This window comes from Malurus melanocephalus, unplaced genomic scaffold, assembly GCF_030028575.1.
Source record: "Malurus melanocephalus ecotype Western Australia unplaced genomic scaffold, MMel_1.1 scaffold_234, whole genome shotgun sequence".
Lineage (NCBI taxonomy): Eukaryota > Metazoa > Chordata > Aves > Passeriformes > Maluridae > Malurus > Malurus melanocephalus.
Genome location: NW_026623466.1, coordinates 343079 through 367096, shown reverse-complemented (window position 1 = coordinate 367096; position 24018 = coordinate 343079). Strand labels below are relative to the sequence as shown.

The 24018-nt window shown below is 38.0% G+C and overlaps 1 protein-coding gene and 1 non-coding gene across 2 annotated transcripts; both read right to left on the bottom strand.

Moving 5' to 3' along the window:
* Positions 1-2133: 2133 nt before the first annotated feature.
* RNF149 (ring finger protein 149) lies at positions 2134-24018 on the bottom strand. Its single transcript, XM_057374855.1, has 9 exons — positions 23631-24018; positions 16131-16381; positions 13159-13227; positions 10509-10591; positions 9948-10044; positions 9418-9447; positions 7126-7321; positions 4724-6782; positions 2134-2760 (listed from the first exon to the last, which is right to left on the bottom strand). Exons 1-8 carry the CDS (start codon positions 23848-23850, stop codon positions 6724-6726), a joined length of 1005 nt encoding a protein of 334 aa, XP_057230838.1. The 5' UTR covers positions 23851-24018; the 3' UTR covers positions 2134-2760; positions 4724-6723.
* Positions 4302-4417, bottom strand: LOC130578646 (small nucleolar RNA SNORD89). The gene has a single exon (XR_008965910.1). It is a non-coding gene; the product is annotated as a small nucleolar RNA SNORD89 (small nucleolar RNA).

Below are 24018 nucleotides of genomic sequence, written 5' to 3'. Positions count from 1 at the left end.
CATGTTCGAGTATGTGAAATGTATTGGGCCTTATACTATTTTCCACTATGGTTAAACTTTGTATGTCTTGTGCCTGTCCTGCCATTCTAGTTCCAGAGAGAACATAAATGATACTTAGCATTTACAGCAAATTTAAGTATTAATCTGGCACTCACTGTCTTTGGACCCCAAATTGTTTATATRTAACTGAAGTCAACTTGTATCAAGGTAAGTGAGTTTCTTGTTCCGTGTTTTGTTCACTGTGTAAGACCTTCTAGGAGCTGGATAGAACTCCTGACAATGGWTTCTTCTTTTGGTAAGGGAAGATCTGTCATGAGGTCTAGAAACAGCTAAAGGCTTATCCCTCCCTACATGGCAGAAATAAAGTGTTGAGTGCTGTAGGCTCAGAGCAGTATTGTCTCCTATCAAGATCAGAGTATTTTCAGAATCATGCCATCAGCAGTTGAAATACCACACCTCTTTCATGCTTTTAAGAGTGTTTCACTGAGGAAAGAGGGTTACATTTCTTCCGTAAAAATTTAAAGAAACCCCAATGTCTTCTCACTTCCAAACTTGCATATGCAGTTGCTATGTAGCTTCCAAAGTTAAATAGCCTCTCTTCCTTAGTAGTTTTCATGTTAGATGCCAAGTATTGGGAAAACTGGTGATGGCRTCTGCTAAACTATGATTTTAAGCTGATAACAGAGTAGCTACTGTTRTATTTAAGCCCTGAGACTGAAAAGGAAAATAACTTGGAAAGTTAACAAGTTCTAATTTAATGCTGCTAAAAGCTGTTTTAAATCTGCAAGTGCTTCTCAATTTTTTAGGAAGTACAACATCAATAACGCAAAGTCAAGATGGTCTTTTGACTTTCTTTCCAAGTAATGCAAGATGTGAAATTGCTAGGATTGAAAATCCCATCAACCTTTCATCTCCTTTAGCATAATCTTTGAGTAAAAAGTCCTGTGAGAAGTGTTCTCTAGTCACTAGGGGTTAGACTTGTGTAGCTTTCCAGTTAGCATGTATCGGCTCAACTGAAGTTTAAGGTCTGTTCCAATTCTAGACATTCCTTCCAACACCCAATACATTTGCTATTGGGCATTTTTAGCAGCAACAGTTAACCCAGCTTGTGCTCTAAAATCATACCTTAYAGAAAACATTATCTACTACAGTTGAAGCCCAATTTGACCATCTTCTGTGTAATAGTACCCCTCTTTAAAAACATACACATATTAGATTAGTGCTTGGAATGCAGGCTGCAGTACTGTGATGAAGTAACAGGCTCCAATATAAAAGAGATTACTACTGGTTAAAGGCATTGCTATCTACTTTATGATTTACAGAATTAGTTAAAAACCAGCCTCCCCACCATAAAGGTTGCTTCTATGATACTACAGCAAAAGTCTAGATGTTCTGCATCTTCACTGTATTTGCTTGAGTCATACTGATATACGTAAATCCCTAATCCTTGGATTTGTCACAAAACTACAAAAATTACCAAGAAGTTTTATTTTGTTTGCTATGTGCTTCTGTATTGTTTGTGTGCTAGCAGGAAAGGTAAGCCACACTTTCCCAMATTAGTATTGGATTTACATGGCAAGGTTGTGGTATTGGGGAATTGCAGGGTGGCCTTTGTGAGAAGAGGTATGGCTGCCCTGTTGCCCACTCAGCTGGGACAAGCTGGCACAGCAGAACCCATCAGCCAGGCTGGTGGCAGCTCAGTGATAACCCTGAAGTGGTCTGTACCTTATGGAGAGGATCAACAGGGTGAGGAGGGAACAGTGGAGACCRACTGTTTCAGGTTCACCCCATCATGGAAGTCACGTTAAACCTCAGCAGAAGGGTAGTTTTAGTCTATTTCACTATCCTACTCTAAAATGAATTTATTGCCATTTAMAACTAATCTTCATGAAGTCACATCTGTTTTGCCTGTGATGGTAACTGGTAACTGTTTCTTCCATSTCATTTTCCCCCTCCTAAGACAGGAGCCAGCCAAGGTTAACCCAGCCCACCCTGCTACTGGTGACATGGGGAAAGCACCACATGCTGAAAKGATCTCCCCCTAGCTACCCAGCATGAAGTTAAGCTTGTTTTGTGCTKTACTCGTGGGGAGTGTCTCAGATCCAATTCCCAAGTGTACCAAAGAAAACAAAACCCTCCAGCTTCTCAGACGTTGCTTTTTAAAAGGTCTGTATAATTTATTATGGAATTTGAGCTTTTAGCCATTAAATTACAACAACAATGCATAACTTGACATTCTTACAACTGTACATACACAATGGAAAAGACACAAGTGCTTAATCCAAACAATGCAACCGAATTAGTTCAAGGTTACAATAAAATACAGTCAGTTGTGAATAGTTTTTGACAGACTAGCAAATCCAAATAGTTCTCTGTAGGTATACGGTTATAGTAGAAGTAAGTGGCTTCAAAGTTTTGGACTTAAGCTTCGGACTAACAAAATGATGGAAACTTATTCTGCTCTTCTGAATTGAATTAAGGATACACTCATTTAAAAATGCAGTAACATTACCATGTTTCAGATGGTGAAAAGTAGCTTCAAATCCAATGGAAGTATAATGGACAGTCCCAGGCAATGCACTCTTCACACAAATACATGCAATTATAAAGACATTCTACTTTTAAAACTTTCCCAAATCAAGTTTTGCAATACAGCAGGATATCTGAGGAGAGATCAGGACCCATACTGAACAAAACCAAAAGCCTTCAGTGTGATTTGTGCATGTTTAATCAATTCCAATTCTTAAATCTTCACATCACCTGTTAGAGAAAAGAACACATTTAGTAAAGATCACTCTCAAAGACATGTTACAATTTTTACAGGCATTCCAATTAAAAAAAATGTTGACATATTCCATTTCAGGAACTGTAATCCACCATGGCCCTAYTATAAAATTGCATCTCTTCCATTTACCCAAGGGGACAGTCTTGCTGGACTCTGCACAATTACAACTGGTGTTCTAGAGGAAGCTTAGCAGGATGGGCAGAAAACCTGAATGACCATTCCCAAATCAATAGATAATTAAAAAACACGTGACAAAGGTGTTGCAACGGTATTTCTCTGTGCCAGTTAAAACCTGGAACAGGATCAGAATTACCAACAGGCCAGCTTAAGCAGGAATATACTGGTTTATTAAATCAGTATGGATTAAAGACATTTTCACTGTAGGTAAATTATCCTGTAACTCCTCCAGTAGATCTCCACAATCTAGCCTTAATTACAGGCAACAGGCTACTGGACTACATTCACAGTAGCAGGGGATAAGGGGCAGGGAAAACAACATTATTATTAACATGGTTTTAGATCTGAAATGTCTGTGGTTCATTTTTGCTTGTTAGTAAATCTGAAAGACAGTTGAAACAATTATTTACTATCAAGTTTTTTCCAGTATGCCMTTTGCAGACCATTATTAATAAACTAAAATTTCTGAACAAAGAGGGGTCTCTAGTTTTTCCTTTAAGACAGCAGTTCATTTTATCTTCAAAACTCCTTTTCTGAAACAAAAATTAAAATCATTTAACTTCACAAAATTTTTCCCYAACAGAAACTGCAGCAGTAGCAAAAGCCACACCAATTAACAAAACATYAATAAAACTTAAACCACAAAAAGCAGCATCCCCTAAGTCCTGCTAGGGATTTTTCCCAAGTGATTTATTCAGCATCACCATTGAGAATCTTTAGACTTCTCGTGGGCTCTGGATTTTCCTTTATGTATAAAGATATCACGGAATGCCTCTAATAAGAAACACTGCCTGATTACAGTAAAATCTAACAATGGGATGGAGGTGTCCAAGACAAGTTCCTGCACGTTTTATGAAAAATGTGCAGCTAGGAAGAGAAAAGAGACGAGGGCAGGGAGAGGCAGCAGGAACCCACAACACACACAGCTGCYACTCCCACACTTGGCAGGACATGGCCGAAGCAGAAGAGGCAGATTACAGCTTCCCCAAATGGAAGGGAAGGGAGTTGGGAGGCACATACTCTACAAAAAGCATTGACGGGGTGAGAAAAAAAAAAACATTAGTTCTGAACTTCATGCAAGCTTTTGATAGGTAAAGTGCTAGAAATTMGCATACACAGTTTGACCCAGCTTAGTGGGGATCCAGATCAGCAAAGTCTGTGCACCTGTATTTACCTACAGCAGCCTCTACCTGTTTGCTCATTGTGATGACCTGAAAGAGCAGGTCATGTGCTTCTTGATTCTAAGCCTCCCTACTGTTTCAAGCTTCCTAGATTGTCTTTTTCCTGCCCTCTACTTTTCACCCTACCTCTCTTTTTACTAATGCATGTCAGCTTTTTGACTGAGGTCAGACTAGTGATTCGCTTCAGACAATTTTTGTCAYTGTGCTTCCAAGGAGAGAAAACTCCTCACTGGAGGCACTGCAATTCGGCCTTTTATTGTCATCACTCCTCAGCAGTACAGCTGGCCTTACAAGACCTAACCATATCAAAGATCAACTATGTGCAAACCTATTTGACTGAAACAACTGTAACTATTCTTGTGAATGAGTGAAATGAAACAGGTGCAGGGTCAGCATGAGAAACAGCCCTCAGGAATCTTCATACTCAGGTATTTTTCTAAGTCAGCACACAACAGATTTTATAAGCACACTCTTCAGTTTGCAGGTTCCTTAGCTTTTCTTCCAGCTGTCAGATCTCAGATTTAATTCTTCAGAAAAGCTTCTGGTTTTATAGGTTTTACATAGAAACTCATGTACTTACCACATTTCTCCTCTCCAGAATGAATACTGTGCTGTAGGTATCAGCAAGACACAATCCACAGACTGACAACACTTCTCTTGATAACTTCTCTTTTGGTTCCTTCTTGAGCTAGAGTTTAAACCCTCTCAACATTTACTACATCAATGTTCAGTTTTGTGTTAAAGAAGAGGGAGAAGACTTAGTTTTTAACATTGAAGAGACAGATTAAAAGGCAGTTCTCGAAATGTTGATAAGCTTCTCTTGGAGACGTAAGTGTCCCTATATATTGTTTGGTATAGTTGTGGGTTGTTTCTTTGTTCAGTTTCTTKGTTTCAGTTGGTCAGTCATATTCCATTCTCATGTGCTTCTTGTAAGATAAAGGCATCACAAAAACTTGCACCTGCTGGTGACATCAGAACTACAACCTGACAGTTTTCCAGTAAACCTAAAAAGTTATACTCCTACAGGGAAGAGGCAGATTTTTTTTTTTAAAGTAGGCATTAACAGGATTTTTTTGAAGGAAATTTAGGGTGAAACATCTGCTCTGCAAAGTAGAAGTTCAGATTGTATTTCCCCAGCTGAAACCTCTGTCATTTCTGGAACATTCATTCTAAAATTAAAAAAAGTTATTGCTTCTATTGAAGCTCAATATAAGTTAGAAAAAGAATTGCATATTTTCTTAAAAACATTCCAAATATACACTTTAAAAACCAAATGCACTCTAAAACAAATGTCTAGTGAAAGACACTGTTTAGCAATCTGTAGCAATAGCTTTACAAAAGAAAATTGAGGAATGTCGCCTATTTATAACGTGACAATGCTAAAATCCTAAACAATTCACTTAACACTCTTAAGCAGTGTTTTAAATATACATATTTCTTTACAAAACACTTCAGCAATTCCTTATACCACTTACAGTATATAAAYATTTGAGTAAGAGGTCATAATGGGAGATGCCAGGGTTTATATTTACTCTCAGATGCTTCAGTTTTCTTAAGTGTTTTACTATAAGGCACAATACTGCTAATCTAAAAGAAAGAATAAAAGCTAATGGCAAATCCAGTCAAAATTCTGAATGTGGAATATCCAAGAGAATTCCAGCATCTCTACACAATGGAAAAGAAAAAGCAAAACAAAACCAAACTGTATTTCCTAAGAAACAGGTTCAATTTGTACATAAAGTGGGTCAGGATGGGAACAGGAGCAAGAACAAATTACGTTAATTATTATAAATAGACTAATAAATATATTTTAGCCATAATTAGCCCTTTACCTCTGCTCTACTGAGTTTAAGATTGAAAGAGGTAACCAGTGTGCATATACTAAATAAGTCTACATGCTCAGCACGTGAAGACCACCTAGCACAACCTAGTACTGTCAAATTCAGTATAAAAAGCCAGCAAGATGGAGAAGGTTTCCTTTTCTCAGCATCCACTCAGAGTAGAACACATTACAAGATTGAGTATTTCTTACATGTAAGGAAAGTTGCAACTGGCAATTTTTCCATCACAAGAAAAGGATACACAACATATCCATTAAAACTGATTCCTTCAAGGTTAGATAATGTCCTTTCTAAGGATATTTATCTCCAATTACAACTGATCAGAACTTTCAGAACATTTTAATAGTTGTAGCTTGTAAGTGTTCTCCACGTGTACATACTGAATGTAAAYAGTGCATCCACAATATTTAACCATTACACATTCTGCATTATTTTCACTGCCCAGTCTTCATCTTTGTTACAGCCCTCTGGAACACAATGACATTGCAACAATGCTTACAGAAAAAGGGTTATTGCRTTTTTTTTTCCTAGGATGAAACATCCAGAGGAGATTTTATAAAATCCTCCTGTGTACAAAATTCTTAGTTATTAGCCCTTTTGGAACACCAGCTAGAAAAGTTTGAAAGGTAAAATAATTTACATTGTTATTTTTTCTGTTCACTAGACAAAAGTCCATACTAATTAAATAAAAAATAACAGTTCTTCAACAGTCTATTCAAGATATCTTCCATGGAGCAGTTCAGTGGGAATTTCCATTAGATAGATGTTCTCCATGTCGGTTATTACTGGCATCCACATCTAGAAATCAGGAATTGAAAGAAAAATTGTTTGCTGATTTACCATTTTAATATGCCTTGTCTGTTACATTAGTCCAGACTCAGGCAACAAATTTCATACTTATATATACCTAAGGTTCTCAGGATTCTCTGAGTAAGTAGTCCTCTTAAGACACAGTTTACATCTTTCTACCCCCCTAGTCCAGCTTTCTTCCAGCTTGACAGAGTTCTTTGGAAATCTATCCACTTGTATTTTTTGAAGACCAGTCCAGTCTGCATTGCAGACTGCTCACACCAGTAGAAGGATGTTTTCTAATGCAATGTCTAGTGCTAAGGTTTGTCCAGTGAAACACTGAATTACTTACCAAGCAATGCTGTGGTTTCCCCTGCGTCCTCTTTTAAGCTGGTACACTGCAATACAGATTCATTAGTGGAGGAAGCCGACAACTCGCTTACTTCATTTCTGTCATCATCTTGCAAAGCAATACTCAGACTTCCAACTGAAACACTGCCACTTATGGATTCAGGTATTGCAACTTCAAGTACATCTTCAGGGTCCCCCTTCAAAATTAAACATATTTAACTGTCACTTTTGTCTACCATCAGACATCAACATTCCTCCATGTTACCATTTTGTAGCCTTGTCATTTTTTTAGCTATTATGTGTGCACTCGTGGGAATAGTGTTGATATTGTCCACTTTCAAGGTTATTGTCTGACTGCAAAGGAAGAAAGCCAACCGAAAGAAAAGCCATTTTTCCAAAGCCCCCCCAAAGCTGAGAGCAGCAACAGGAGTCCATGCAGTCAGCCTTTAGGATGGATTATTCCAACACAGTRGCAACAGTATTGCCGAAATCCGGTTAGAAGCAGGTTCACACATACAAAGTCTCCACTGAGGAAACCTATTCGTCCTTTCAGTWTGCAGAAGCCTCCAAGTCTTTGTTTTTCATTATAGTAGTTGGCCAAGACTTTTTTTTTTATTAGGGTGAGTAATTATTTACATCAGAACCAAATTCTCTTCTCTACCTCCAGCCTAACTTTAAATCTGTTCCAAAAACACAAACATGCTGGCTTGTCACTTTGCAGGAACACATTTGCATCGCAGRCAAAGGGATTTATTTCACCTATTGTATAGCATGAGCTATAAAATTCTGATCCATTCTGGAAATTAATTCAAAGAGTTATACATGCAGTTCTATTTCTAAAATGAAACAGGCTACTTTCATTACCATAAATAGACTGATATTACTTACACATAAGGAAATATATTGCAGCTTAAGTAGATATTATTTTTGCTTCCTAGCAAGTATTTTTCCCCTTCCTCAACTAGCAAAGGTCCATCTTAAGATTGAAGAAATTCTAGGCTGATTCTTTCTTTAGCATGAAATCAGCATAATTTAAAATTTACTGAATTTTAATGAGCTATAGACATMCTACAAGTGAATAAAAGACATATGTGATACTTTACATTTGTGAGCAGGGGGGCATTAATGATTTTGGTTTCCAAAACTTAAAACAGTTAAATAAGCACTGAAACGACAAAATTTAGCAATGCTCTACAAAATCAGTCAGACATGCTGAACTGCAGTTCTTTCTCTCATAAAAAAAAAGCATAATGAAGAACTAGACCAGTGAAGTCTGCTCTTTACGAAAGCCATGTAATAGGACTTAATGCCTTTTTTCTACTTCCAGCCTTTAAAAATGTAAAAGCATCTGAAGTATTTGTTGTCCATAACCGAACTGAGATTTAAGCCTCTCTGCAGAAGGTTTAGTATATTTCTGTAATAAGGCTGCACATTCTTCTCTGCAGATATGTCACTCAGAGTGCACTGCTATTTGCACTTCTTTTCTTCACATCAGTAAAAAAATTCAGGCAATCGCTCCTTAGACTAGATTGGGCAACCTGGATCAAACTGAAAACTAAGCTAGAAAAAAATTCCTGAATGATTTCCCATATTATTAGCTTCAGTGAGACTTGAATGATTAAGGCATAAGCAGGACACATTTGCCTCATWTCATTAGAAAAATGAACTGGGCTTTTCTATTTTATATAATCCCATTCAATCTGCTTTCCAGAAGTCATTTGGCCAACAAGCAGAGGAGTTACTACTCCTGGTTTGGCCTAGTATCTCTGCAACAGTAAAAAWTCAGGGAATATAATTATTCTGAAGGTTCCAGTATTTCAGTTTCTAGCCTGTATTCAAAAAGAGAAGTCTTCTGCATCCAACGCAAGATACACCAGCCCCAAGAAGTGAATGTGAGCAAAAACCAAGCTGCTAATGTAACAATATTAAAGTAGCAATAGCTATTCCACGTAACAAAGAGGTTGCAACTTGCGGGTGAAGTCTGACTTAATACACAAAAGCACCAAAATCTGGTATATACATATTACAGTAGCAAGACTACTGTCCCCTYTGACAAAACAAAGCAGTAATTTGTAAGACTTTTCCATAGATCTGGTAAGTTTCTGCAATGAAGTAAGCAAAAATGTAGTCAAAACACAGTCCTAGTCTACGAAAGAAAAGTCCCTGAAACCAAAATACACCCCTATTTTCTAGAGATTTCTGTAGACCAGTAGGAGGTAAGAGAGGTACATTCTTGCCTATGGCATTTTAGTGGAACTCAAGACTATTTATCAATAGTGACTGAGTAACCTACCGCATGTGTCTTCATCTCTCTTTTCTGGTGCTGTCAGAAAGAAATGAGAGCACATCATTTTCTCTACTTAACCAATTTCTGGTGAATGTCTTTAGGAAGGTTTTAAGTACTGGCTTATTTACAGGGATAAAACATGGGGCATATGTGGAAGTACACAAACATTCTATGGAATACCTATTTGAATCGCAGTTCTCAACAAYATTAAATATATATTCTAGATTTATTTAGTTCAGTTATATTTTTGCAACCTGGACAAATGATCTCACCTCTGCTTCAAATTCCTTAATATCATCAGCTGGAGGTAGAAAAAAAATTGGTTATCGAAGATTCATAAGCTTCTCGAGACACCATTTAAGTTCTTACCCATAAAATTCCCTTATTTTTTGCTTCTCATTCAATTACTCTTTTCATCTTTGCCCAGCTTCTCGAGTTTCGTCAAATAACAGCAGTTCTCATTCTGAACAGTTACATGAAGCCTTTTCTCCTAGACTGTACTTCAACTTTAAAGATTAAAGTAGTGTGCAACATACCCAGTATCCCAGAGCTTTGATAACATCTAATTTACACATTGGACAAGTTCGGTGGTCCAAAAGCCAAGGATCAATGCAGGTTCTATGGAAGATGTGCCTAAAAAAAGAAATGGTCTTTAGAACTTATTATGAAAGCCACACACCCCTCCTTCAAACAGTGTGCAAGGTAACAGATAAAAATAAATCTTTCCTTAATAATTTTGACAATGAGTTGCTACTCAATTTATTAGTATAGACATGGTTCTGGAAGCCTTTTCGTTCATGCCGGTTTTCTAAAGTAAGAGATGTTACTAACCACAAAGACACCAGGCARTTACTAATTCAACAGTATGCAGTTCCAATTTAAGCAGCATCTWCTTCACTCCTACAGTTTTCCCAATTGCTCTCACATCCATATGAAGTGCTACATGGTCTCACTGTGCCCTTCAACATTTAAGAGGCCATACAAATGGCAGCTTCTGCCAAGCTCTGCCACCAGAGGTTCAGAAGAATTTATAGGAAATTCATCCCCTTTCTTCAGAAAAACATGGTAAGGAGTGAAGAATAATTATGGCAACTTACTTGCATGGCAGAATTCGGACAGTATCTTTCAGTTTGTAGTTCTCAATGCACACAGCACAGTTTTCCACATCAACATCTAAACCCTAAATATGACATAAATTTAAGTGTATTACATTCATATTTCATTACAATACAAGCTCTGTGTAATAGCTAGCTTCACAGAATGCAAAATAAATTAAATTATTCACCTTTTTCTTGTTTTATATTACATCCTAGCAGGTATTTCTTCATAGCTAGGAGAGAAGTCAAGTATGCAATTTGGGCTTAAAACTTTTCTCCAAGTTTACACTTGGAGAAAAGAACAGAGACAGAACATCATATTCTGGAGACAGAACATCATTTCCCCACCTCTGTTTTTTTCTAAGGATTAAATACTTTTCCTAACAGGTCTTACTGTCTTCTTGAAGCCATGCTTGGAGTTGCAGTGCAAATATGATGCATATCTCCAAATACAAGAGAAATAACCCAACATTAATTGGGCTGTATAAAACCTAAGTATTAGAAGACTAGAGAGTGAGTCCTTTCCTTTMATCCCCACCAAACTAGTATTTTTGGTTTACAACTTACTGAAGCACTTCAGTTTCAATACAACAAACATTGAAACTAATTAGTTTTGCAAGCACACTTTCAAGTTCAAAGCCAGTATTTCCCTCCTTTGCATGCTAACAGTTTTTACAATTAATGCCTTAAATTCCAAAGTAAATCACATTAAGACTGTTTGTTTTTTTTTATGTAAGAGAAGTTAAGACAAGTGCTTATTGTATAAGAAGTTATTTTTTTGTTCTGTACAAGAGGCTAAATCCAAGCACACCATATGTGGCACATACTGAAATGAGTGTCCTTTTTGCAATAATCCTGTAAGCTTCTCAGGAAAAATCTACATGATAGCAAATACACTTTTAATATRCGACCTATTTTTAGTTAAATATCTCAACCTCAAGTGAAGAGATGACGAAAGATCGTACCGTGTCACAACAAAAGAAACAGACTCTTTTAAAATGGCTGAAAGGAAACATTAACAGAAAAAAATTTACAGAGTAGAGAGGACTCAATTTCCAGACAAATTTGTACTGGTTCATGAAAATATCTCTGCATCAGTAAGTTACATAAATTTGCTGACAGGAGGTTGATTCAAATCAAATTAAAAATGTGATTTACCAAATAGAAAACCTCTATTTTAAATTGACAGATTTTAACCTTACTTCATTCTACTGTTAACTAACATAGCACTCATTGGAACAACCAGCATACTGTATAACAAATTCCCCCATTTTATTTACTTTAGTAAAGGGTTGATTTATGAAAAGCAGCTCCCTGGTATACTGCAAAAAACCACACAATACAAATCCTTTTTGGAATATTTTACTGAACATCAATTTTAAAAGCCATTAATATCTTCCATGTGTTTTTTAACATAGGTTTCATCATGACCCTTCTACATCCCTTTCTTCCTATATTGATGTTATACTGATAGAGCTTTACAAAAGTTTGAGTTCAAGTCCATCTTTCTTGATCTCTGATGTCACCATTGTATGAACTTAAGTGTGAATATCCCTGTTCACAGCTTGAAATATATGCTATACTCCATCAAAAAGTAATCTAMTTAAAAGTAAGAAATACTCATAAAACACTATTTAAGCATGCTGAAAGCATAGAAGGAAAAAGGCAAGTAAGTTCAAAGACAGTTTTGGGGTTTTTTAAGCTTCAAAACCAAYCTACTAAATGAAGGACATATTCTGTGTAGCACAAGCTCAACAGYTTCTGCTGGACCACAGCTTTTAAAGATTTTACATATCAATGTCCTTTCTGACTTTAATTTTATTCATAGATTTAAAAATAACCTAATCCTTGTTTTTCATCTCTGAGTAAATCAGTCCTTAAATAAAAACTAATCAAGTAAGACAAGGGTTGGAAAGACAAGGGAGGAAAAATGCTTATGTAGTAGCAGAAGTCTAGTCAGAAGCTAATTTTGTTTCTAGGATCAGCACTCCTGAAACTCCAACTAAAATATTTTCTTTCAAAATTTTGGCTTTTTCTACTTCAGTTATTCTAATACAGCTGAGTTTAGGCTRTATGCTGTCAAAACCAACTTTGTGAAAGCTGTTTTAATTTTTATATTAGTTTTATTTTGTAACGTAGAAATGTACTTTAAAAACTTCATGCTTCAGATTAAGTCTATACAGCTCTTTAATGTATATCAAAAGATGAAACAAGTGTTTTAATTTTCAAAACTTTTTATATTTTTAAGGCCTTCTGATCAATAAAAAGATGACTGTTCTTTTAAGGAAACAAAACATTACGTCAGCTTTAAGAACTGTGCAATCAGKATGTCCTAGGAAGTATTTTGCAATCCACTTGTTGATGTTTTTAACTGCTGGAAAGATAACAATGTTTCCTCATCTTTACACTACCAGCCCCTATAAATTCTGTACAACCAGATATTATTTGCAACACAGCAGCCTTACGTTTCAATAAGTAGTTCAAACCTGACTCTTCAATTTTAAATTCTGYGTTTTAAACAAAGRCCCTAAAATAAACCTAAAACTGTATGTCACACTGCAATTATGTTGTGGGAATTTTAGTTTAAATTCTTTGACGTTACAACCATTTTTAAAACTTACGGTAATAATAACCARAGACACTGAATTACCTTTTCTCCACGTTTCACTGTATGCAGCTGGAGCTGGCTGATGGCTCTCTTGGTTTCTTTCCTGTGTCCCTTGAAAGAAGATTTTAAGTATTAGTATAGACATTAGTTTCAGGAACTACATTCAAGGKTTTTAAATACTTTCCATGTGGATTACTGAATCTTCTGAACACATCTAAAAAAAAGTTGATCTCCGAATAATTAATTTGTTTATAAAGTATTTCCAACCAGCAGATGTTGAAGAGCTGCAYATGGTTGTGCACTCCTGGCCCAGCACACATGCTCTGTAAGCACACTGCTCAMACAAAGAGCCCCAGCAGTGCAGCAGCAAGCAGAGCACACCTGCAGATGCAGCCCCACATCCTGAATGCTACAGTAAGGGCTTATCTGCACAGCGAAGCTSAAACACGTGCAGGTTTAGGGGCAAGCAGAGCTGAAACAACAGCCATATAACCAGACCTTCCAGTCAGGCAAGCCCATGAGCAAGCACACCGTACATTTTGCACCAGCCTGGAGAAGGTGCAATCCTGCCAGGCAGCCTACAGCTGGCCACCAGGTCAAAAGGCTGCTTGTAGCTATTAATACTTCCCTTCAGTTAAACAGTCTCCTACGTTAGGCAAAGCTTTGCACTGAAAGGACACATTATGCAAAGGAGATGACAAGAAAGGCTTTACAGACATGATGCACTGTATTGGACTTCTATATAATATAATTATGCTTAGAGGGGAAATGACAAAAGAAAGCGGTACTGTATTCCAAGACAAAGTGCTAGCTAGAAACTGAGAAACTAAACATTCCCAATTGACAGATGCTGACCTAACTAGCTTCAACCCAAAGAAATACCATAAAGGAATAAAAAACCCCAAACCCATAATAGCAACTTTTCTCTGTATTAAATATGATGACACATAATTCTACAAATGTATAGCACTGAAAACTGTGATTTTTAATTTTTATGATATTAAAGATAAGTAATCTGAAAGATCTCCTAGAAATGGACAAAACCAGCAGCGGAAGTGTATTTCACCTCCTCAGGGTTTTCTGCACAGTCCTGTTTTTATCTTCAGTAGCAAGGAGATYTCCTAGTTTTACTGCTAAACTAATGTTAGAATAAATCTTAAGATACCCATCTTCATCATCATTAAGCAGCTAGACAGCACCTTGCTTTAMAGCATAACATATTTAACTCGCAAGTTTTAATTTTACTAGAGTCTATAAKCTAAGGAAATCAAGATTTGTGTTAGAAAGTGGCTTTTTGTTTCCAAAATTCTTTTAAGACTCTTATTACTACATTTTGACTAATATCTTCAAAATGTCTTCCAACCTTGCATAATTTTTGTTTTCAATGGCCATTTCAGAAGAGAAATAACTGAGAAGATGGCATAACCTTCTCATTCTAGACAGTTTAATTTATTTAAGAAGCATTTGGATGACAAGCAATGGCAGAATCTACTGGCATTTGGATGACCATTGCAAAACCTATTAAGAGTCATGGCAGATTTTTCTGAGAAACATCACATTGACTCTTAAAACAAAAGTMCATCATATGATATGATGCTTCATAAAGCATGTGAACTCTCCTCAGTGTGAACTATCTAAAAGGCAACAGCAGGAAGCAACTTCCTTCACCAAACTGTTACAACACAGAAACACATCCCCTTTTCCTATAAATACTTCTCAAAAATTTTGTTTTCTCAAAAGTATTCTCAGGAAATAAATTCTAAGACCTCACGCTTCGTAAAAAAGACTCTAGGAAACCAAAATTTCAGAGAGACCCCAAGTTAACGAATACGGAAGTCCTGTGGTGTGTTATCCTCAGTTATTGAAAAGAGAAATTCCGTACTTTGCTAGAAGAGTCCTGTAAGTCCTAAACAGAGTTGAGACTTTTGAAAGCAAACAAAAATCCCTTCCCTCCTCCCCCAAAGCTAGAATCTTTGGGAGGCAGAAGGCAGGGTTAAGTCCACACGCTAAACCCTGATTGAAACAGTATTTTTTTCTGACCTGAGGATAAAAAAAAATATACCCCTGCAAATATAACAAGAGCAACTTTATTTTTCAGTTAGTAGAAAACTATGGTAGAGCTGCTGATGATCRTGGAAGAAACATAACCTATTTGCAGTAGCTGAAAAGCAGAGGTAAGTGCCATTCTAAGGTCTTTTCAAAACTCAGCTGGACATACCTTCTCAGTAACTCCATGTAAGTTGCTCTCTTAATAGCAGGAGTCCAGAGGTCCCTCTCTACCTAAATTGCTCTGTGATGAAATACTTTCCTCAGGGGAAAGAAGCTTTCTTTTTTTTTTTTTCCTATCAAAGCACAGGAATGTGAAAAGGGCAAATAAGAAGCAAAATTACTCCTTTCAAACCTTCTCAGTACTCTCACCATTCTCAGCATCTTGAGTAGCCCAAGAGAGCTGAGTCTCACCACATATGCACCTTCTAGTCTGCTGCAATTCAGTAACTCTGCAGTGGGGTTGTAGAATTACAAGTATCAAAAGGAGTTTTCATAAAGTTTTRGAACTAAAAATTTTACCTTTAAGAACTTGTGGGTTTTATTAATAAAATTTAAAAAATTACCATGGTTTCTTTCTGTTTAAAAAAACTTCTGCTTAGGGAAGTTAATACTTTCAGAAAGTAAATTATTGAAGAACGAAAATAACTCTAGATATCAAAGGGAAGGAAGTTCAGTTAGGTGATGGATCATGTAAGAAGCTGCCCTTACTCTGTTGTTGACAAGTGACTAAATGTATTTCTCCTTACTTCATGTGAGCATCTAATAATTAAAACTAGTCCAACTTGCGATACCAATTAGCACAGTGCTTATTAGCCTCATTGATTATTGCTGAGCAGCATTCACAGTTAGCAAAATAGGAAGAAGACACAGATCTTCAGGAATGCTTCAATAAACAATCAAAGTCAGGCAACTGATTTGATCCAAGGAGGAGGTAAATACTCTTAAGCATCATCAGCTCCATTTACCTGGTTTCCAAACTGTGATCCCGTATACAGGAAACGTTGTATATAATAAAATATGAGCCAAGCAAGCGATATAATCATCATGGTGATGAAGGCGATGGCTACAAACACAACTGATTGACCACTAATGTATTCTTGCACATGTCGTGTGCCAACAACAATAGTCATTTTTACTGGAATCCCTCTTCGTACTGGCTCCAATATCTCTATTCCTTTTGGATAGCCAACCATTATCACCACTGTATTTCCTGTTCCTGTTGGAGGGAATAAAAAAAGGAAAAAGTCAGCAGTCACAGTAAAAATGCAGGCATTCTTGCTTGATGGCAATTTGGCCTCTTCAGTTAAGATCAGTGAGCAAAGTTATAGGAAAACCTACACTGCTTTTTTTCAGGCACAGCAGAATTGAAAGAAAGTTTACTAGTAAAGAATCCTTTGTTTATTCTCAGAAACTCTAAAACATGAGATAAAGTTCAACAGATGCATCTTTACTGTTCAAGACTCTACAGTCATCATTCCACAATGAGGTGAGGTGTGGATTCATGCAAAAAAGCCAGACGAGTTATACATCTCATCCCAAAGCTGCTTAAGTTCTAGCTTGCAACTCAGGAACAGCTGGTCTTTTATTTGTCAGTGTGGGAATTTTAGTTGCAGATGGAGACAGTATGTGAGTATCATAAAAAGACACTTAATTTGGTTTGACTCTGAACCCATAACACAATTACTCTGGACATATAAACAAAAAAGGATTCAGGTATTTAATAATAAATTATTTTAAACATTTAAATACTTAGAGATTCTTTAGTACTAAATATTCAAAATGTAATGAGACTTCATGACAAAGACTTGTCAAGAAATACTTTGTGACTTGGGAACAGTGAACCAAAGGATTTTTTCTAACATATTAGAAGTCTAAAGCACTCAATCCATATGAAAGAAAACAAAAACAAAAAAAAAAAAAAAACAAAAAAACCCAACAAAACCCAGACCCTTTAGGCAATCTACTGCCACCAAAAATAGTAAGATACCATCAAGACCAACTAGCAAAATCCAAAGACCTGTGTGACTAATGTTTTTTTCCACATTTTTTTCTGCAACAATCCCCAGTAATCTCAGAAATATCTAATCCAAGTATTACAAAATAAATTATAAACAAATATACCTGTTAAAAATGTCTTATTTTCACTGTTCTATTTCTACTATTTCTACTATTTCTATTTGAATAGTTCTTACTTTGTGCATGCCAACACTRCTGCACCCTTGGTAAGTCACAGCTTTATAGCTTACTTAGTTCTCCTACCTCTGAGAAAAAGTGAAACTAGTCTTAATTCGGAGAGAAAGGAAGAAAAAAAAGAGATGTTTTCCTTGCTGAAAATTGAAAGCTGTAGYGTTACAGCTGCCTTTTTTTCATTCACAAGATTACCTACCTGCAACAAGACCTCCCACTGAAGGTTTAAACCCTTTTTCCCTCCTGGCTGTGTTAGATTCCTTACTGAGAAGCTGTATCAGAAGAAATTACTTCCTAATTTATAACATTCCATCAAAATTCAAAGCTGCATTCTGGCCTCACCCACTTCTGCCTACTAAGAGTTATTTGCCTGAACTATTTAAACCAAATTCCTTTAGCTGAGACAATTGTGGCTGTGACACCTTTTCCATYTGGACACTGCTACCAAGCCAAAGGGAAATTTGCAGAAGTTTCCCTTGTGTATGTAGAACTCTTCCCTCCATAAGACATAAATAGTTTGCTTTGGATGAAACAYTAAATGTCTCAGGCATTAGCTGAATAACCCTCCCTTTTCAGCTTCACCTCAACACAACCATCCCACCTCTGATCACCTATTCTTAAGAACCATTACACCTGTGTCTGCCAGATCCACACCCACCAAAAGGGCAGATTTTCCAAATGGTGTTATGCCAACTTGTGCCTCCCCCCAGGCACCCCATTCTGCTCACTAGGAGCACCCACCCAACTTATGTTGCCTTGCTTGGTAGGTGTGCTTGGAAACACAAAGCAGTGAAGCTGAAGACAGACAACAACCAACCAACAACGTGCTAATCCACATGATTCCACAAGTTCAAGCATACTATGACTTGGTTAATTAATATTGTTCTTCTCTCTGAACACACACAAAAGCATTACCAAAGAGACTCACGGATCTTACAGAAGAGTGTCAAACACTCTCTGCTCTTTGACCCTGCAAAACGCCGCAGGGAGTTAGCAAGAACAGAATATATGAAAGTAGGAGTTTATCGWACATTGCTAAGAACTGCTATCCACATACCTAAATCAGGAGATTAGGTTCTGTGTCCTCAATCAATCGTAAGAGTTACAAATAACAGGAGGGGTGCCTAAAGATGGCCAGGGAATGGTACARATGTGTTGGAAAGATTTATGTGGTTTCATCCAAGCTTAGGGTAGAAAAGAAAGTTTCAAGATGAGAGGCAGCCTGCATTTTTTCAATCAGTAAATTTCCACCTCAGCCCTGAAATCCTGAGTCAGTTTAATCCTGCTATATAATTCCTTGCACTATTTCTAACAATGAAATATTTAAAACCCCCCAAACAATAAATAATGTCTTTCTCTGCCTTGTCACCAGAATGCCCARCTATCAAGACAGTTACTTCCTTGAAATGAAAGTCAGGCTACTTTTGCACAATGACTGCTAGACAGTGTGACACCTCTCACTTTTAGAATTAAGTATACCGTACATTTTTAAATAAATGTCCATTAAAAGCATTTTTACAGTTTTAAAGATTTGGTGATGAACCTGCCATTAAAAAAYATGGAACTAAACACAATGGCCTTGAAGGTCATGAGACAGAAGGGAGAGAAGAGAATAATTGCAATCCATGATTACAAAAGGAACAAGAGCAGTCTCAGAGAAGCAGTTGCCCTGAGCAGCCTGTAAGACTAAAAGCTTTAACTCATTCCTTGCTAATTTTAGCCTTCTGTTCTGAAACTCGTTATTCAAAGACTGAAATGATGTTGAGTCATTCCATCAGCTTCTTCAACTGCAACACAACTCAGACACCTCAAAGCACATTTATAAAGGAAACTCCAAGTGCCACATATATGCATCTACTGAAAGCACGTTTGATTGGCTTTGCCTTTCTATAACCTTCTAATTTTACAATAAATAATCACATTTTTACTCTGCTAGAGTAAACTTGATTTTTTTTCTAGGTTTGATTGATGCTTCCGTGAAACTGGGTCAATTTAGAATTTGATCTGTACTTTTAACCATTATCATGGCTAGCAAATCCTTAGGATACTTGCAATAAAGGGTAAATTTGGAACTCTAGAGATGAAGGTATATTTCCAGCCAGTGCAGCCAGTTTTACTGCTACCATTGCCAGTCTTTTCTTGCAAAAGGAAACCAGCACTCTCCTGATGAGGAAAAAGTAGGACAGGTACAGATCTTGATTCCAGGTACCACAAACTACTACATTTATTCCCATTCATACTTAGAGATAAAAAGGATAATTTTCCGTCATCTGGAAACCAATCACAGATGCACTCTAGTTTTGTCCACCTGAGAAACATCAGAAAGCTCCCAGAGTTCAACCATCTTAGTGAAAACGTTTAAGGTCAGTCCACTGATTTATTTAAGCATAGGCACCCTACTAATATTGCTACAATACAAATATTCTTCTTAGGTCCTGGTCCAAACAAATGACTATTAACAGTATGCTAACAATCCTGTAACAAGCTTTGCCTCAACCATCCACCCCAACCTCATCTCACCTAATCCCTGGTGCTGTATTTTCACCTGCATCAAGGACAATGTATAATCACTGATACACACACCTCTTTCCCCTGAGTTCCATATGCACATTTATCTATAACACAGGTATAAGCGGTTACTTCTGCTTCTTCAGAACAGCATTACCAGCTCAACATCATACAGTTATGTGTTACTTAAGCAAGCAAGCCACTGCCCTTTCAGTAGTTACAGTACCAGAAACTTTTAGTAGAAAAGAGCAGTAACACAGAAATTATGCACCATTTGAGAATCCTGAGTAGTGCAGCAAGCAATGTAGCAAAGAGTTGAACTACATGCCAAAATAAGTCTAACTCTGCTGCTCTGGAGATAACAAGAGCTTATAGAACCATGAACACAAAGTAATTTGCATCTGTTTTGTTCAATACACATGCATTAAAAAAATATGACAATGGAGGAAAGAACCAGCTGAATGTATTTTGGTAAATCAAAGACCATTTTCATTATGTAGCCAAAGTCATACATTCAAATTAAGTCCCAAGTTTCCCTTAAATCTATAAGCCATGAATTAAAGCCGTACTCCAGACCTACTTCAAATATTATAGCCAGTGCCTCCCACCCCTGTGTGTCAAGCACAACCACATTTCATTCCATACTCTAGAYAACTTATGTTCTGATCAGGATCACCAAATCCTGGCTTGAGAGGGTACACAGAGATGACTGGGTGCCCAGCATGAAGTATAACAGGAAAACTATAGAACCAGAAGACCCTATTTTCTTTCCATTGCAATATACCTCTGCCTCCCCCTAATTTCTCAACCAGAATGGAGCCTCTGACTCTCCTTAGTCTAATCTCTACAATACTCCACATTTTGCCTCTACAGACTCCTCTCCAATCCACTTCCAATTAATACTTACATGAAATATTTATTTTGGTTTTGGAAACAAATTTGAAGCTTCTGTATTGTATTAAGTTCACCACCATCACCAAAAATGAACAGAGTTAAGACTGCCTGCCAAGTCTGTAAAACCACAGTTTGGATTTATATTATTCAGATTCAGAAAAYGAAGTACAACTCCTTGAGTCATCTGGGTAAAATGAGAGTTTTCCAATGGAAAAAACCTTCTCAGCCACAAACGAATTGTGTCACTATTACTTTCCTCGAGGAGGGAAGTCATCCAGCATTTTGAACAATGTCATGGGCACAGAGAGCAAAGGCTTGAAATGAGACATACCAGTAAAGTCACATTTGAAGAAAATTCTTTTGGAAGAAGGGACAGATTTCAAGGCTACATATTCAAATTCTGGACTCTTGTTTCAAAACTTTAATTAAAWTCTCTACCCACTGCACTCAGGAAGCTTACAAGGTGAACAAATACAAATTATTTGGAATATTTGTCCTTTATCAAATGCTTYGATACCAGCTATAACAAATTGTTTCTTCACCTGATCAAGAACCTCTCTTTTTAATCAAGCTCAAATGTACCTAAAAACACCAGAAGATCCCAACAAAATCAGCACACATGTATCTAACACATCCCAGAAAATTCAAATGCCAGGYTTTCCAGGAGAAGAATGAAAAGATGACACTGAGATCACAAAAGCTGTCTATCACCTTCACATAATTTGGGCTGCATCTCCACCAGCCATAACCATTGTTCCATCTCACATCATTTTCAGTGTCATTAATTGCAAACCCATTAAGCGGATTTKACTTATGCATATAACTCCACTCCTTAGTTACTGCACTGCAGATTTCCCAGAGTATTTATCCTCAGCACTTACTCCCAGAAGAAAAGCTTGCTTCCTCATGTGCCAGTTCAMAAATTCCTTCACAGAAATGAAAACACGGATCCTTTACCTTCCACACTCTTCCTTGCCAGCCTTCCACAGACCTTTCTTTCTCCCTTAGAAAAGCCCAAGATTTAAAACACTAAGAAGACCTCTTCCCTATATTCCCAAAATGTACTGAAAGTATCTGAACATTCACATGTCTGAAAGCGTCGGCCATGAAAAAAACATTTATGACTGCATCAGAGCTCGCAATTAYATTGGGATATATTATTATATTACCGTTTAAACAATCATAAGGTGGAGCCTACATTCATGAAGTCAACATAAATACAAATTTATTACTGCATAGATGCAGTATATAATTCACACTCTTTACACAGGTGCAACTTATCAGCAGCAGTCTGCCAGTTCACGACAAAAAAAAAAGCCCCAACGAGCAGTCAGCACTTCTCTTCATGTCACTGGCAGATGCAGCTACACTAGTTAAGTCCAAAACTGCGTATTAAGCCCAAGAAGGTATGTCGTAGCACAAAGATAACAGCAGAAAAGAGAAAATTTCAAAAAAAGTTAAAAAAGAAAACCAACAAGATAAGAAAATGAGAAAAAGATTCAAAAAGAGCAAGTAACACCGATGAGAGGTTACAACAGAATGGGAAAAAAAAATTGTACTGATTGGCCAATACCGMGTGAAAGCAAGAAAAAGAAGCTTTTAAGATGAAAGCAGTATTACACAACAAAGTATCTTAATCACCACGTGGGATCAAAACCAAAGGTTCATTTTATCTAGCATCTCAYCTCCACTTTCACAGTGAATTAGGAATATGAGATGGGCCAGGCTGATCTCAAGCAARCAGCCAGCTAAGAAGAGTAATCACGTTTCCAATCCCCCAGCTGGTGCCACTGGGTATTCCAAGAGGAGAGACTTGTTTTTGAATTGATAAATCACATGTGTGATAGAGCAACAGCTCTTAATTGAGATTTTCAGCTCACTGTCCTAATAAGTTCACTTCCTTTAGAAACACATTATGGTTTTACTTCAAGAAAGTCCTTGGTCCTTTCCTTCCTAACAATCAAGAATGAGAGCCCAATAATTAATAAACTAATTGTAGCAAAACCATTCKAAGTACACACATCTACAAAATTTTTTACTTAGGTTGCCTGGTCTTCACATCTTCCTCTGAATACCCTCCAGTTTCTCAAAAATCAACAAAAGCAAACAGATCTTACTTCCAAGTTGTGAGGCTGTTTTCCCTTCTTTARGCATTTTATGTTGTATATAACCATAAAAATTCGGCAAGTCTTTTGTGTCATAGCCCAAACAGGGACTGTAGTCATAGGAATTCAGATGTTCTATCTCTGGCAAAAATCACAGAATCCTTCTGCAGGTCACACAGCAGCAGCACGCTGAGACAAGCCAACATCCTTCTCCAGGATTCAGTTTTCCTACCACAGTTGCAAGCATTTAAGGATTACCTGATGCTTACACCTTTCTCCCACCCTTCACAGACCTGCGCAGGAGACGCCGACGAAGCTATTACAACAAAGCCTGTACCAAAAGCTTTCTTCAAAGAGCTAGGACTGTATCTTCAAAAGCACCCGCAGGCATCTTCGGGATACCTGGTGTGTTTTCACACGGCCTGCAGAAAGCGGCCTACCTGTGACCGCTGTAGCCATTCTGCCAGACGGTAACAGGCAAAAAGGTACACTTAAAGGAAATCCAAGCCTCCCACCCCACTGTGTCACACGGCTGCCGGTCCCGATGGCTATGCCGCATTTCCTCCCTGACGGCCGGACCGTAACTTGGGAGACCAGAAGACGGTCCCGGCGTTTTCCCTAGTGTGGCTTGCAGGAATATAAAATCCCGGCTGCCTGTACCATTTTTACAGGGATTTCTGCCTCCCCACTCCTCACCGCATCACCGATGCGGGCGGGCATTAGACAAAGCGACCTCCCGGAAAGCATTCCCCCGACCCGCGGCGAGCTCACCCAGGTGGGACATGGAGACGGTGCTGTTGCCGAAGCGGGCCTCGTTGTAGATGACCACGGCGGCCGCCCGCTTCCGCGCCGCGTTGGTGACCTTGTCCTTGAAGGTGCAGCCGCCGCGGGCCACCAGGGCGATCCAGGGCGGCGGGTCGCCCTCGGGGGGCCCGCGGCCGCCGGGCGGCAGCGGCACGTCGTAGTCGGTGTCGGCGGCGCAGCCCTCCATGTGGCGGGGCGAGGCGCCGCGGGGAATGCCCACCAGGCCCTGGGCGCTCTCCTTGGGCGAGCTGTCCCCGTAGCGGCCGCTCTCCGTGTTGCCGCGCACCGTGCGGTTGCTGAGCGGCTCCACGTAGGCCGTGCTCACCCACGCCGTGTACCACTCCAGCGCCCGGGC

What these genes read in the sequence shown, in the direction of transcription:
- RNF149 (XM_057374855.1), bottom strand. Translation starts at nt 23,850, where the DNA reads ATGGAGGGCTGCGCCGCCGACACCGACTACGACGTGCCGCTGCCGCCC. An exon ending in GATCACAGTTTGGAAACCAG is followed by an intron (nt 13,228 to 16,130) that starts GTAAATGGAGCT and finishes TCTTCTTTCAAG; the next exon opens with GGACACAGGAAAGAAACCAA. An exon ending in CAGTGAAACGTGGAGAAAAG is followed by an intron (nt 10,592 to 13,158) that starts GTAATTCAGTGT and finishes TGTCATATTTAG; the next exon opens with GGTTTAGATGTTGATGTGGA.